The sequence below is a fragment of the Clinocottus analis genome, unplaced genomic scaffold, assembly GCF_023055335.1.
Source record: "Clinocottus analis isolate CAN_PGR_092001 unplaced genomic scaffold, fCliAna1.0.p SCAF_19, whole genome shotgun sequence".
Classification (NCBI taxonomy): Eukaryota; Metazoa; Chordata; class Actinopteri; order Perciformes; family Cottidae; genus Clinocottus; species Clinocottus analis.
The window spans coordinates 1,315,120-1,330,199 of NW_027175920.1; the positions used below are offsets into that span (position 1 = coordinate 1,315,120).

At 45.5% G+C, this 15,080-nt stretch overlaps 1 protein-coding gene across 5 annotated transcripts in view; it reads right to left on the minus strand.

Moving 5' to 3' along the window:
- The window catches only part of LOC137789893 (ankyrin-3-like), an 85,271-nt gene that overhangs the window by 13,215 nt on the left and 56,976 nt on the right, over positions 1-15,080 (minus strand). For 3 of the 5 annotated variants that reach the window (XM_068583754.1, XM_068583752.1, XM_068583755.1), the window contains 8 exons: positions 14,929-15,025; positions 14,605-14,833; positions 14,086-14,211; positions 13,179-13,301; positions 12,623-12,649; positions 12,002-12,083; positions 2,954-10,786; positions 922-996 (listed from right to left, as the gene is read on the minus strand). In XM_068583754.1, the coding sequence (XP_068439855.1) occupies positions 922-996; positions 2,954-10,786; positions 12,002-12,083; positions 12,623-12,649; positions 13,179-13,301; positions 14,086-14,211; positions 14,605-14,833; positions 14,929-15,025 (8,592 nt within the window). The remainder of the gene's footprint in view (positions 1-921; positions 997-2,953; positions 10,787-12,001; positions 12,084-12,622; positions 12,650-13,178; positions 13,302-14,085; positions 14,212-14,604; positions 14,834-14,928; positions 15,026-15,080) is intronic. The other 2 variants (XM_068583756.1, XM_068583757.1) reach the window with 1 other exon arrangement.

The window sequence follows — 15,080 nt, forward strand, 5'->3', positions numbered from 1 at the left end:
GTGTGTGTGTGTGTTTGAAATCTCAAAATTGACCAAATTTTCAATGCAATCCAAGTTTTGTGAATGTTCCTACTTCCGTGTTGCATCATACGTGCAGTCATGAGGACGCCTGTGGCGTGGAAGCCACTGCAGTACGGCTCAGTCGTCCACCACATGTCCACCAGATGGCAACCGACGCTGTGAAATGGTTTTGAGAGCTGGTCCCAGTCCAGCTCATCCATTCATTCACATCCGTGGGTGTGCAGTTAAATTCACAGACTGAATCCTCTTTGGTGCAAGACCATACTAATGTTTAGACTCTCGTTTGTCCAGTTATTGCCCAATTCTACTGTATTTTTCCAATTTATGACATTTTCACAAGGTTTCTGGCAAAGAAAATACTCAAGCAGTGGCACAAAAAACAAGACTTAATTACAGATTAATATTAGTTTATGCATTATCCTGTTGTCTTTTCCTTAGAAGTAGTCAAATAACAAGTAGGCCGACGCACAAAAATGCTATTTTCATTCTATTAAAGTCACCAAATGAGTTCGTTGTATCCTGAGCAAGTACTGAGGGGTAGACTACTATTGCCCAATTCTACTGTATTTTTCCAATTTATGACATTTTCACACCTTTTTTGTTGCCACAAAAGGTTTCTGGCAAAGAAATACTCAAGCAGTGGCACAAAAAACAAGACTTAATGACAGATTAATATTAGTTTATGCATTATCCTGTTGTCTTTTCCTTAGAAGTAGTCAAATAACAAGTAGGCCGACGCACAAAAATGCTATTTTCATTCTATTAAAGTCACTAAATGAGTTTGTTGTATCCTGAGCCGTCGCACACATCACCACAGTACAGACAGTATTCTTTCCGAGGGTTTTTTGTGTATATATATATATATATATAGTACGACAAGGTGAAGGTGTGTACACTCACCAGTCCAGCTGAGTCCGAGGTGGTCGGCGACTATCGCCATGCGGAGGTCTGTCCTCTCACAGGGACTCTGGGGGCCTGTGGCGAGCGAGCAGGACACACACAGTTAACACGGGACGTAATGGCAACGACCCCCAGATTAAATGAAATGTAGGGTTCTCAGTAAGAGACGCACAAAATGGCTCCTTATAAAAAAAAAAAATGGCCGCAGAGGAGATCCACGATAAAAAGAAACAGTTTGGGATCGTGAACTGAAAGTTTGTCTGTTTCAGATTGTTTAATGTGGTTTAACATGTAAGACTAAATACACAATACAAGCCTAATTTTTTTAAAGTTTTTGTGTCTTTTTTCTGTGTGTGGTCACTTTTCTGATGTGATCGACTGAACAAACTTAAAGACTAACTTTAGCTCACTGTCCCACGTCTCACCTCTGGAAAATAAAAAATAAAAAAAAAGGTTTTCTGGCCAGACTTTCCTCAGTGATTCAGTTTGGATGATTTAACGCTTTGCAGAAAATAAATACTTTGAAATGCGCGACTCTTTTCTTGCAGGAAACCTTAGTGTTGCGTAGTTTTTTTTCGATTAAAAATATACTTTATATAGCACATGCTGATATATGCGCTAAACTGATTGTTTTGCAGTAATTGAAGACTGAGCATTTATCGCTTGTAATATATATATATATATATATATATATATATATATATATATACGTATATATATATATATACGTATATATATATATATATATATATATATATATATATATATATATATATATATATATATATATACGTATATATATATATACGTATATATATATATACATATATATATACATATATATATATATATATATATATTTCATATTTCGCCTACTATAGAAAAGAAAATATCTGGTCTATAGAGCTATAGTTGTTATATATAGTCGTACTTTAACATTGAAGATTCACTCTCTTCCCTGACAAGTACAACTAGCTAAAATTAAAGAAAACACAAAATATCATTTTGATTCGATTATAGAATGAACTACTTTTTGACGGCAATATTAAAGATAAACAAAAACTCAAACGCATGAGGATCTGTGAGGCCAGAAAAGGAAGAATAAAAAATAAAAATAAAATCACATATTCACACTAAAATGTCTAGCAGTATTAGTATTTGTAGTAAAAGGTTCAGAGAGTTAAAGAGTTTTGCATCACATCACTAACAACAAACATCTACCATCAGGCAACATTCCCTCCCACTGATAAAAGCAATTCATGGCTTCAACTTGAAATCAAAAGTGTTCCTCGCTGCAGCCGGTTTTCCACCGACTGAAGCTCGCCCTCGCGCTCCTCGTGCAGCTGATTCTGATTGTCCAAGTTCAGCCGATGAATTGTTTTCGCAGTGTTTTCAGGGAGCGAAAAAAGTACCACCAAAATGATTTCTACGAACCAGGCAAGCAGACCAAAAAAAAAACAAAACACAAGGTCAGATATATATCCCCCCCTCCCCTCTCGCTTCCTACTAAAACCCTCTTTCACATCTTGGGTCTGGAGGTGCGGGTGAGCGGTGTTGGTGTCTCGTGGTGGTGGTGCGACGCTACCTCGGTGTGAAATGAGAGCGTGAAAGAGTGTGTGTGTGTGTGTGTGTGTGGAGGCCTGTGTGCTCACTCGCAATCCAATACTGATGATTAAAACAGTGTCTGCTGATATTAGAGTTGCAGCGCACCGAAGACAAAACTACAGTCTGTACAACTTCCACTAGCCGAGAGGTAATTAATCCGCTGCATAGGACGTAAACAGACACAAAAACAGGAAGCCAGCGGCCATTTTTTAAAATATTGCTGACACTGTCATCGATTTTCCTAGTTTCCTAGACCTTTTTACCTCATTGTCTGAATTCAGGACGGCACAGGACATATAACAAGAATGACGGGAAGAAGAAGTGACACCTACACTCACGACGTCACATCACAAGGCACCCACAACAGCTACATGCATCTCAGAGAGAAAGATAAAGGATAACAAGTGTTTAGAAAGAGTTTACAAACTAGTCTGGTTCTCCGTGACAGGAGCCGTGATCGGTTGAGCAACCTGACTCCCTTCCTCCTTCTGTGCTTGCTCCTTCCCTCCAAGTGTCCGCCTACTCTTCCTCCTCCTCATCCTCCTCTCACTGCTGGCCTGCTCAACCTGAGCTCTCACATCTCTAGCAGATGGTGTTGATGTGGTGGTGCTGGTGGAGGCGGAGGTAGAGGTGCGTGAAGGGCGGGAACTTCTAGACGCTCGAGACGGTTCTGACAAGGAAGCGTCGAGGCTGCGGCTCTCTTCGTCCTCAGTGGGCAGTGTTTTCCCCTCTAACTTTCTTTCCGCCTCCTCGGGAACGGTTTGGTCCAAACGTTCGGCCGCCTGGCTATCGGCAGACCTCGGTTTACCGTTTTTGGAGACCCCCGCTGCTACGTTTTTTCTCCCCGTCTGGCTCGCGCCACCTCTACGCGCGTCTTTCACTACACCGTACCTGCGTTCGGTACCGGATCTGCCTTTAGCTGGGCGTCTATCAACCCCGCTGGTTTTAACACTTCTACCGATAACCAAAGACTTAGTTGGAACCTGCTTCTGTACCGGGGAACAAGAGGAGTGTTTCATGGCTTTCATTACTGGGATTCTAGATTTCGGAAATACATTTTCAAAAGGGTCTAATCTTTGCCTGACGTCGTGCGGAAGTGTTGCATGTGCTTTTGCTGTGACTTTATGAACATTGTCTTTCACTATTGGTTGGCTTCGACTGCATAGTGCGCGGCTCTGCGGCCTAACTGGTAACCTGGACTTGCATAACTTGCCTTTGACCTCTTTGGCGCCCGTGTTTGTTATTGCTACATTGGTATAATCCCCGCCTTCCCTGCGTTTCTCCTCCAGCTGGCTGAAGGAGGCCTCTATCCTGCTGACCTCCTGCAGAGCGGGTCCCGTTAAGGGCAACAAGTTGAACGCAACGTTGCCGACGTCTGAATGTACGTAATGGGAATCGGGGATGCTGCTACTGGCATCGCCGCTCCACGTTTGGAGATTGAAAATATGGTGCGAAGGTGCGGAGGAAGAATCTGTGCTTTGGTAGTCACTGTGATTTTCAGAGGTCCAATCAGAATGGCCGGACGTCCCTGAAGGAATTATGTGATTTGAATAATAATCTGTGAGGCGCAACGGTCTATTGTTCAAATAGTTATCCGTCGTGCCCGATGTATCAAAATTAGAATAATCTGTATAGTCTGAGGTTACAGAAAAAGAACTATCTACAGCGGTTCCTGAGGTTTTGTCGGAGTGATCAAAGATGCCCGATATTCTACATTTAGAGCTGCTATTTGAAGCGTCTGAGGTTTTATCAGACGACTTGAATCCTGTTCTAAAAGTGGAGAATTTAGGCTCCGTGTTGGAAGACGAGCCCCTGCATGTGGTGTAACTGCCGGTCGCATTTGATATTTCTACCTGGACAGTGGTAGTCTGAATGGAGACATGAGGGACTGTTAAGGTGTCTATGGGATCCTGAAAATTAAACTGATCCCCGTGCCGCGAGGAGGCATTTACCTCCGAGTCCCTGACCCTGTACCTGCCCGCCGAGTAGTTATGCTCACCAATCTGAAAAAACTGGAGCCTCTCCTCCACCATGTCCCTCTTGCTCATGTCAATCGCACCACTGCGCGTCATCTCAAACATCTTCCCTTCATGGAAGGGGAATGGGTTCGGCTCGCTCGTCGGCGTGCTATCGTCCGTTGGCGTTCGGGCCGGGGTCGTGTCTGGTGTCGTGGCCTGAGACTGGTCGTCCACCGCCAGTCCAAAAGGCTTAGGCTCACCATTGCTTCCCCTTGTCCCTCCCATGTCAACGATTTCCTCTTCTCCACCTTTACTGGGCCAGGGGTCAAAGTCCAGCCCCTTAGTGGCAACAGTCTTAAAAGTAGAATTAAACTCCTCTTCTAACTTATAACTAAAGTAAGTGTCTGAAAATCCCTCTTTATCTGCCTTGTTTTGATCCTGAATTTTAACCCCGTCATTACCAACACCGTCGGGTATTCCACCATTTGAAGTGGCTTCTTTTTTGAGAGTGTCCCTTTGACATTCCTCCGGGGTTTTCTCCTCTTCGATTACCTCCAGTTTAGTCGGAGGAAAAGAGCGGTCAGTGGATCTGTATGTGTCCGTTGCCCAGACGTCTCTCCGGCTGTCTGGAAGACCATACAGGCGCAAATCGGCCTGCTCGCACAGGCCATCGTCCTCATCCTGGAGTTCATATCCATCGAGGGAGTCGATTTCTGTCGCATCTGTGTCATGAGAAAATTCAGCCGTTGTGGCTATTGAACAGTCCGTAATTGACTGATCGTTTCCATTTTGTTCGTATTCGTAGTCCTCTCCTTTCCCATTAGAACCTTTAGTACCATTGGATCCATTGGAACCATTGGAGCCATTGGTGCCGTTGGTCGTGCCATTAGGATCTTTTCCGTTTCCATTTTTGTCATGTTTTTTGGATTTAGATGTCTTTTCCTTCTCCTTCCTCTTCTCATCCTCCTCGGGAACTTTGGAAGCGAGTTTCCGACAAGGAATGGGCTGAAACATCGACTTATCCTCTTCTGCCCTTGCATCGTCGTCATCATTTGACTCACTGTCATCATCTCCCGGGGACACCGGGGTCGGCGGTTGGATACGTATGATCGGCTCGGTCAGCAGGTACTTGTCATGTTCTTCCTGTAAGTTCACCTCCATCATTTCTGTCTCGGCCTCTGAAGAGGCACAGGAACTTTTCCTTTCTGGGTCGGACACTTCTGAAGTCGAGTCCAGAGGAGGAGGGGGAGGGAACTCGATGTACGCGACACCTTTGTCTTTTGAGACCTCTTTTTGCTCCAGCTCGGTCATTTCGTCATGCCTGCCATTGGTTGCCGTTTCCTTCCCGTTGACATTATGAGTTAACTCCTGCTGTTCATCGTTCTTTTTTGTTTCTTGTTCATTAGCATTTGCAATGTCCGCTTGCGTGGTGTCAACGGTAGTTTTACTTTCCGGCAGGACCTCTTTAAAAGGGGAAACAACTTTGCTTTGGTCCTCTTCCTCTGATTCTTCAGATAACTCCATGATTGGACTGGGTTTCTCTGGCACGAACCCCATGAAGCCGTCGGGGGTCCTGGCCGTGAGGTCGTAGCTGACCTCCTCAGAGCTGGGGGTATCTGGTGTAATGGGGCTTTTCCCTGAGCTATCTATGAAAGAGACCTGTTCTAGCGTGTCATCTTCTGGGCTGATGGGGCTGAGTGCTGAGTTTGACTTTTGTTTGACTGTGTATAGAGTACCTTTGGCTTCCCTCTCTCCCTGCCTTCCCACCTGGACACTGGTATAAACGGGTAATGTTTTAATGCCCTTGAAGTTCTCTTTGGTTGTTGTCGCGGCCGGAGGGGTTAAGACCTTCTCCAGTTTGTCTCCGGGGCTGGTAAGGTTGTTGGAGTTGGAGTCTTTGAGTGCATTATCTAGATATTCAAAGGTCAGATTTGTGTCTGTTTTGGCCAGGGCGATCTCAAGACCAGCCTGTATTTTGCTCTTAGATAACGTAGGTATCTGTGAAGGTTTGGTTATTGTCTGCTTCTTAGTGAGTTCATTGTCTAAAGTGGAAGATGATATTACAGGAATTCTGGATTCTGTCTTTTTCCTCAGGTTTTTGTTTAGGTGTTCTTCTGTGTCTTTTCTCGACATCTCAGCAATTACTTCTTTGAAAGCAGACTCACTTTTTGTGAGATGTTGGCTCTTTTTAGCATCACTATCTTTCACTAGTATTCTAGCGGTATCCTGAACAACAGGTGCCTGGACCTTCTGACCTTTATTGCTGTCTTTAATTTCCTGAGTAACAGTCGAAGGAATATCTTTCTGTTTAGTAATTGATTTTTGAGTGTCGGTTTCGCTTATTTGTTTTTGCAACAAAGGCTGTGGGATGTTTTTGTTTGGCGACTTGTCTCCTGTGTGTTTTGCAGCTTTAGATGTCGATAATATCAAATCAGGTTTACTGCTGTCTGTGGCAGGACATGTGTCCTTCTCTACATCCTTTTTTGGAGTCACTTTTTCTGTTGTTTCAGATACCTTTGAAGTTTTTCCTCCTGCAAACTGATAAACAGGGAGTTTGCTCTCCTGTAATTTCTTTATTGAAGGTTTTGGCTGTACTGGAGGAGGAATTTTAGTTGGACTGGACTGGCTTTGTTTTTGAGCCTCAGATTCAAATTTCATCCTCACAGCACTGACTTTAGATGTTGATTTTACATGAACGGGAGAAGAGGGTTCAGACTCACTGGTTTTAGTTTGTTGTTTAATTTTATCCTCACTGATATGAGGGCGCATGCTTTTCTGGGGACTGCTCGGTAAGCTGGAACTTGTCTTTTCAGTTGTAGTGGTGCTGCCAAACATTTTACCAACGGAAGGTTCCCTGATTTTGCTTTTACTGAAGCCCTCTTCTGCTTTTGGTTTCTGCTGCGTTTTCTCAGGAGTACCGCAGGCTGAGTTCGGCCAGGACCTCGGCGCCTTTGGCTCTCGCCTCGCGGGCTTTTTCTCAGGGGACTGCAGCTCGTCGTTGAGCTTTTCTGTTTTGTCACGGAAGAACTGCGATACCTCACTGAGTTTTTCTTCAGCTTCCTTTACGGTTTGATCCACCCTATCCTCATACAGGAGCTTATCCCTGCTTCTGTCATGCTTGTCCTCTGTAAATCGCATCCAAACGGCATGCTTTGGGCTGCCCTGCTCTGTGGAGTAATGAAGCACTGTCACCTTATCAAACTGAGATGGTTCGTCTCTGTGCACAAATTTACCAGACATAGGGGAACCATCTTTTGACGACCGAGAAGCAAACTCTCTTTTGGGGCTCCCATGCGGCTGACTCTCAGCGCTACGGCTACCACTCTCGTCGGAAACTGGGTGGGTTTTTTTGTCGGTCGCCATTGCCGAATCCTCTGTGTCAGAGTGAGACAGCGGCGACGCGTCAAGCTTCTCCGAGAGAAGCATTTTCTCAGCAAACCTATATGACTCACCTCTGATTTCCGACAGCTCGTCGTCACAATATTCTATGGAGTGCTGGCTCAATAGTTTCAGGGCTTTATACGAATCATCTGCTATCAGCTGGGCAGAATTTGGGCGACTGTCCTCCTCCTGTGAAACAGGGGTGTTAACGCGAGATGTTTCTAGGAAAGTGGGCAGAGATTCTTCTGCATTAAATTCCTCTTCTTCCTGTTGGGCCTCATCGTAATCAGTAAATTCCTTAATCCCATGGTCCCCCTTGTACACATAAAGCTCAGGATGTTTCTTGGCCTCCCTGAAAATAACCTCGGTCGGCTCCGCTACACCGTGGCCCTTTTCTATATGAACCTCGATTATCCTTTCGACTTTGGGCTTGGATTTAGTGTCTCTGTCGAGAAATCTAGGAGTCAGCTCGTCACCTTTTACAGAATCCTGGCAAGCCTTGTGTTCGAAAAGACCCGCCAGTTCACTGGATGGATCCCTACCTGCCTGGAAAGCTTTCATGAGATCTCTAACTGACATACCTTCCTCTATCATCTCCGCGCCATCGGTCAGTTGGGGCTTGTGATAAACCATTCTAGTTGTGGTGGTAATATGAGTTTCCTCTTTGAGACACACACTTGTGTTCATCATGGAGTCCTCGTCTGGCATTTTCACCTGCAAGGCTTTCATGGAGCTCGCAGACGCTGCATCTGGCTCTAGAGAAGGAAGAGCAGACGCAGCCTCCTCCATGAACACGGGCTCACAAAGATCATCAGGATGCTCATAGCTAATGTGGACCACTTCAGTCCTGGTCTCGCTTACGCAGGGAGGTATGGGGGAATCGGTGAATAAAGGCTTTGGTCCTGTACTCTCTGCACTCTGGGGAGCAGAGGGCGTCTTTTCACTCCTGGTCTCAAACCCACTGTCTGACAGTGGACTCTTGTCCTGCTCGTGGGACAAGTCCTCGGGCGACTCCAAAATAGTGTCCGTCCCCTGATACGATTCAGTGAATTTGCTCAGGTCCTTCTCCGACGGAGACCTGAGCATGCCCGACGCCGGTGGAGGCATTTTGAGTTTGTGCTCTTGTATCGACATCGATGGTTTGAGAACACGTTTCTGTTTCTCCTCCCCTTCTCTTTTTGTCTCCTCCTCGTACCTACATTTCAACTCGGCCATCCTGGAGAGAGAGCTTGCGCCAATGTCGTTTGTTAAAAAGTCTACTACTTTAGCCAACTCTAAGTCTTTGCTTGACATGGACTGCTGCCTAAGCAGGAGTGTGTTTTCATCAAAAGGTTGGTAATAGTCTGCGAGGGAACCTCTTTCTGCTTCCTCAATCTCGTCTTTGGAAAATTCCTCCCATTCATCCTCTGAGGCTCTCTCCTTACCTGCAATAGCCTTACCCTCTCTCTTTAATATCTCACTGACTTTCACTAAATCTTCCTTCACCTTCTCCACTAGACTATAAGGTTCCTCGTCCTCTAACTTGGCGTCTTTAGGAGTGCCAGTGCATGTCGTCTGAACAGTTTTAGCTGCTGTCTGAGTGTCTATCTGCAGGATCGCTGTCATTCTGATCAGGTCCTCTTTCATGTCTGCTACATCTTTTAGTATCTCCTGGTTGGTCGTTCCGGTTGGGTGGATGATGGGCGGTGTGATGAACGGAGGGGATTTCAGTTGGGAGTTGATTTTCGATGAGGTAACACAGGAAGACAAAGATGAAGAAGACGAGGATGAGGCACGAGAAGAACCGGGCAGTGCCATTTTGAGAGACCCAGGCCCGGGTTTGGCCGGGGTCTCTGGAATGACGTTGATTAACGAAAACACGGGGACAGTCACCGTGTTAGAAGGAACCGCCGAGCTGGAGGAGGCGGCGACAGATCTCAGAGACCCGTAAGCAGAGCTTGCTGCCGCGGACCTTCGCGTGGAGGACAGTGATCTAAGCGTGCCGTAGCCCGACACCGAATATGAGTCTATAGCTTCATTTATGGCCGCGCTGACGCCGGTGGTCGCCGCCTCGGTGGTGGCCTGGATCCTCTCCTGAAGGCTGCTGCTTCTCTCTGAGAGATGGCGAGAAGAAGGGGAGGATGGCGTGGAGGAGGATGGATATTTCACGGGAGAGACTGAGCCGTTCATCATGGACAATTCGGAGGAAGCGATGGTCGTCTGCCCCGTCGAGGAGAGCGACGAGAGGGGCGACCTCCCTCCTCTGGACGAGAGCGTCGAATCCGCAGAGGTTTTCAAAGAGGACAGGTTGGAGATGCTTTTCACAGGAGAAAGGTTAGGTCCGCCTGCATCTGTCGCAATTGTGGCACCAAGGGCCGTTTTATAAAAACCCTTTGGCGATGCCGGAGCAGTAATGGAGACGGATGGCCTGTCTTGTAGAGAACCATTGGGTATCGAGTGATGTGGGGAAGTCCTTGTTGTGTACGCTGAAGCAAGGTTTTTGATGGACGCTGGATCTGTGGCGGGTTTGTATGGGCTTCCAGGGGACACGAGGCTGGCAGACCCCTGGACAGGGTACTGACCCAGCTGGACAACAGTCTTAATGGGTGAAGGCATAGTCCTGTAAGACCTGATCGGGGATGAAGACATCAAGTCGCTAACTGATTTAACTGGGGAAGACTCCAAGGAGGCTTTGATTGTTGCGGCGCATGCGGGTGATGGGGAGGAGAGGGGCCAGGACGTTTTCAGTGGAGAAGCAGCTGGTGAGCCTGCCGGTGAATCGGTAGAGGCGAGGAAACCCCCCACTCCGACGTGCCTTGTTTGACCAGGGACGGTAATAGGAGCAGCCGTCCATGGTGGGTAAGGTCGGGTTGGAAAGACAGGTTTGTGAGGGTAACCAGCAGGCAGTGTTCTTGCTGTTGTGCTTCGCTCAACTGCTGTTTCTTCAAGATGAAATTGTAAAAGTAATGACAAAAGGATGAGGTGACGAGGGGGGGGGGGATAAAAGAATAAAAAAGAGAGTGTGGAATAGTAAAGATAAAGATAAAAAAAAGAAGAAATTATGTTGGGGAAGGAAAAGGAATCCAAAATGTGAGAGAAAGGGGAAGAGATCAGAGGGGGAAGAGATTGTCAGTGACGCAGTCCTGGTATATCAAGGGAGGAAAAATAGCAGTTTTATGAAGTGATGATTTACGAGTATTGATTGAAGATGGAGTTATGAAACGAAACGGTTGTGGTCATGTATGATTCAGGATCGGGACATGACTCAAACGGCAACAACAACATAATGAATAAACTGAACAAAGCACATACAGCAGCAGGGTATAAATCAAAAGACGATGGCGTAGACTAACAATTGACAACAGAAAAATGGTAGGACAAATGCACCAGGATCAACACAAAAACAACTTTTCTCTTTGGACTTCAGATGTTCTCATGTATGGATTCTGGCTCTAATTTCAATCCGCTTTTTTTTTTAAAGTGCCTTTTATCTGTTTGGTCCAAAAAATTACTTCATGACCGATTCTCCAAAGACAATTTAAACACTACGAACGGCTGCAGATGTTCCCATTTTCCTTTCATTGTATAAAAGCAAAATATGACAAAATGTGTTTTTCCGAGACTTGGCCCATTTTGCCATGCAAGATCAATATGAACTGGTGGAAAAAATTGAAAACGAAAACACCTGAAAGAAAGCCAAACTCAAGACCTCCGAACATGCATTTTTGTCCCACAAAAGCTGCTCCATCATCACAAAGCCAAAAAGTGCTATAAACTCAGAGGGGACAAATGAAAAAAAAACATACAGTTTTACTTTGACCTCCCTCCCAAATGCCGATAACATTGTGTTGGTAAGTCAAAGCAAATCAATCAAACAAACCCAGAAGAAGTACAACTCACAACAAGGGCAAGCACCGCACAACAACCACTCATTGACACCATGCAAAAATATGTACCATGTTGTAAACAAGCATGTGGACAGTGCATGTTATGTAGGATGAGAAATATGCATTTATTACATTAAGTAAGACATCTATCTACATATCGATCACGCATTTTACAGGTTAATTAAAAAAAAAGGTTAATAAACTAACTTAACCACGGAAACTGGCAATATTATATTCATCAATTTTGTTAGTGAAAATGTCAAAACTCACTCAGTGCAGGCTCGGCCAGATAGCTGTAGCGCTTACGTAAGGCTAGGGATGCAAAGGTATGACGTCGCTCTGGCTTTTCAGTCTGCAACAATAGCAAACAACACAAGAACCTATTAGTTCACCCTACAGTGTGTGATGCGCCAAATGACCAACATTTGGACATCATAAATGTCAAATTAAAGCAAACCAAATAGTCTGCATTAGTTGGAATTAACATTTTTTGTAAGTACTCTGACTGTACTACTTACAAGAAGTGTTACAACGCCAAGCTAGCCAAATTAGCTTAAGTTAGTCATGATACGGCTATAAACTCTAACTTATGATTAAGACAAAATAGTCAGTTTTAAGGCAATGTTACTAAAGGTTAAATCTTAACTTAAAAACAATGTAAGTAAAAATAAATAAAAAAAGCCACTTGTATCAGATACTGTTGAGCGGAAGGGGTCAAATAGTTGTTTCATATCTACAATATATCATGCAAAACTGAGCAGCTGAAGGTTGCTCTGAACAAGGAAAGTTCGTATTGTCCTTGTGGAAGCGGGAAAAATAATGCTATGATGAAGCATGGCCGCTATAGATCTAGCGCAGAGGGCAGCAAATGGTGGGGAGGGTGTGGTTTACCTCATCCTCGGCATCTGACTCCATTTCCTGGTTCCCAAGATGCATTGCAGAAAGAGGGGGAGTAACATAATGGAAAGCAGGAGGGGGGGAAAAGAAACATCAGGGTGTGAAAAAGAAAGTGATTGATTGAAGCTCCAACTCAGACGAGAAGGCACTTTAGCAAACAAAAGCGGGAAAAAAAACCCAGACTAAGCAAACACCAAATAAAAACTGGAAAGCGCCGACACTCAGCAGCTAAATCAGCAAAAGAGTTGAAGCCACAAAAAAAAGCCAGCCTGATGATTAAAAAAAAGCCTGTAGCACAAAAGCCCCCAGCCAAAAGCATGTCATCCAAAATCAAATAGTAGGAAGGAACAATATGAAACAGCCAATGACAAGAATCCACTGCAAAGCTAACCGGTTAGCATAGAGAGACGCTCAAAACAGATAAAAGACACAGTGGCGGCGGTTTCGGCCAAAGTCTTTTCCCCGTCTTATCTGTGTCATTGGGGCCCTGACCATGAGCGTGGTTATGGAGGTGGAAACAAAGAATGGTGAGTTCACCGGGCCGCCGTACCTTTTTCACTGCAGGGAGCGTGATGTTCAGGTTGCACACGGCGGTTTGTGGAAGGCCCTTTATGGTCTTGCAATCCTTCAGGAACGTCAGGCGGCCGCAGGGCTCCTGGCTGGGATCTCTCACCTGGAGAGGGAACAGTGCTTCTTTATGGACCTTGTTCTGTTATAGAGGTGCTAGTTATTGTTGATGTAGGTACACCCGAGTGTTACTTTGGTGTCACTGGGCGATATGGACTATAGCTTCTACCCAGATGTATGTTATGTCATACCTCAATAACGAGACCCATCACGTGTTTTCTGGAAATTGTATAAATACGTGGTCTTTATCTCACAGACAACTGTTAATCTAGTTCACAAGCGGCAAGACTAGTTCTCACCATATGATGCAAGAGGATTGATTATGTAGAACAAGAGATTAATGGGTCGATCGATGTCAGTGGGAACTAGGTTGGGCCCCGTGGACTGGGATCACTGGGTATCGGAGTGGGGCATCGACAGGGGATCAACACAACGATGGGTTAGCGCCGCTTCAACAGAATAAGACACAAACTCAAAGGGTTTGCATGTTTTATTGAAGCGTATTGATTGCTTTCTGGTGGATCTTGTAGCATTGATTGGAGAGACTAACATACACTCAGTTTGGCTACTTGGCGTCATCTCATTGTGGTTTAACCTCGACTGAGGGGAGCGTTGACTGTGGCTTGATTGTGCAGAAAGATGGCATGGAAGGTTTGTGTTCAAGTCCCTTAATCTCTTCTACAGGGTCTTGGGGCTAAATGAGTATTGGCCATTTGAAAATAGAGTGTTTTTGTTGTTGTCACGTTGATTTATAGATCGTCCGACTCCATATTCCAGCATAAAAAGGAGGTCGTTGAAGGCAAACGTGACGGAGAGAGTGACTGCGGTACCTTGACGCAGAAGGGAAGACGGTTCTCCTTGAAGGCGAAGAAGTTGAGAACTAACTGCTGACCGCCTTTAGTCAGAGGAGCCAAGTTTCCGTAGCAGTCCACATAGATGGGCCGGCCCTCCAGAACCTGAGAGAGCACATCACAGAGGTAGGAACTCACGATATGGTCTGCAAGAAGCTGCTCGTAGTTTATACTTACACATCTGTCAGCTTCCTGTTTCTTTTCTCAGCACTTTTCTTGATATACTACTTGTACAGTTGCAGGATTTTTCTGAGCCTACTGCAGTTCCTCACTGTTGCCTTTATGGTAATGTTACCGACTTGTGAACTAAGCTTCATGTACAATCCCTTTAAAGCACTTGTTTTAACCAGCTTAACACCTTAAAACACATGTTTTGAATTCAAGACGTATTCACAAGTGACTCCAATGATGGCCCAAACTCACGTCCAGTTTTCTATCCGATTACAATCCATGGGCAAGAACTCTGTGCACATGATAACCGACCAATGTTGTAAGTACCTCGATGTCTTTGCTCCTGGCCACCTCCTCGAAGTTCTCCTGCTGCTCCAGGGTCTTATCCACCTTGTCGTCCGTCATGCAGAAGCACCTCAGTCTGGACTCCACCGGGTCGTTCGTCTTGGCGAACACCACAAACTTGGCCATGTAGGGAACGCAGATGAGCTCCCGGTACAGCTGCATGGCCAGACCCACCGTCTCTGGGATCTGGTGGCAGTCCGCCAACCAGAACCTTCACGGGTTGCAAATACAACGACGCACATTTCAGACACACATAGGGAATATATCAGAATAATAACACATAATGAGCATTGTATGGGGTCTCACCGGGCAGAGACATTCGTGGTGAAGGAGACGCAGTCGTTGACGAAGGTGAGAGGAGTCGTGCCGGTGATGTCTTCCCACTGTGCCGGTGACGTTCCCCCTGGCAGACGGATAGAAAGATCGACTTTTAATGCGATTAAAGTACAGGAAACACG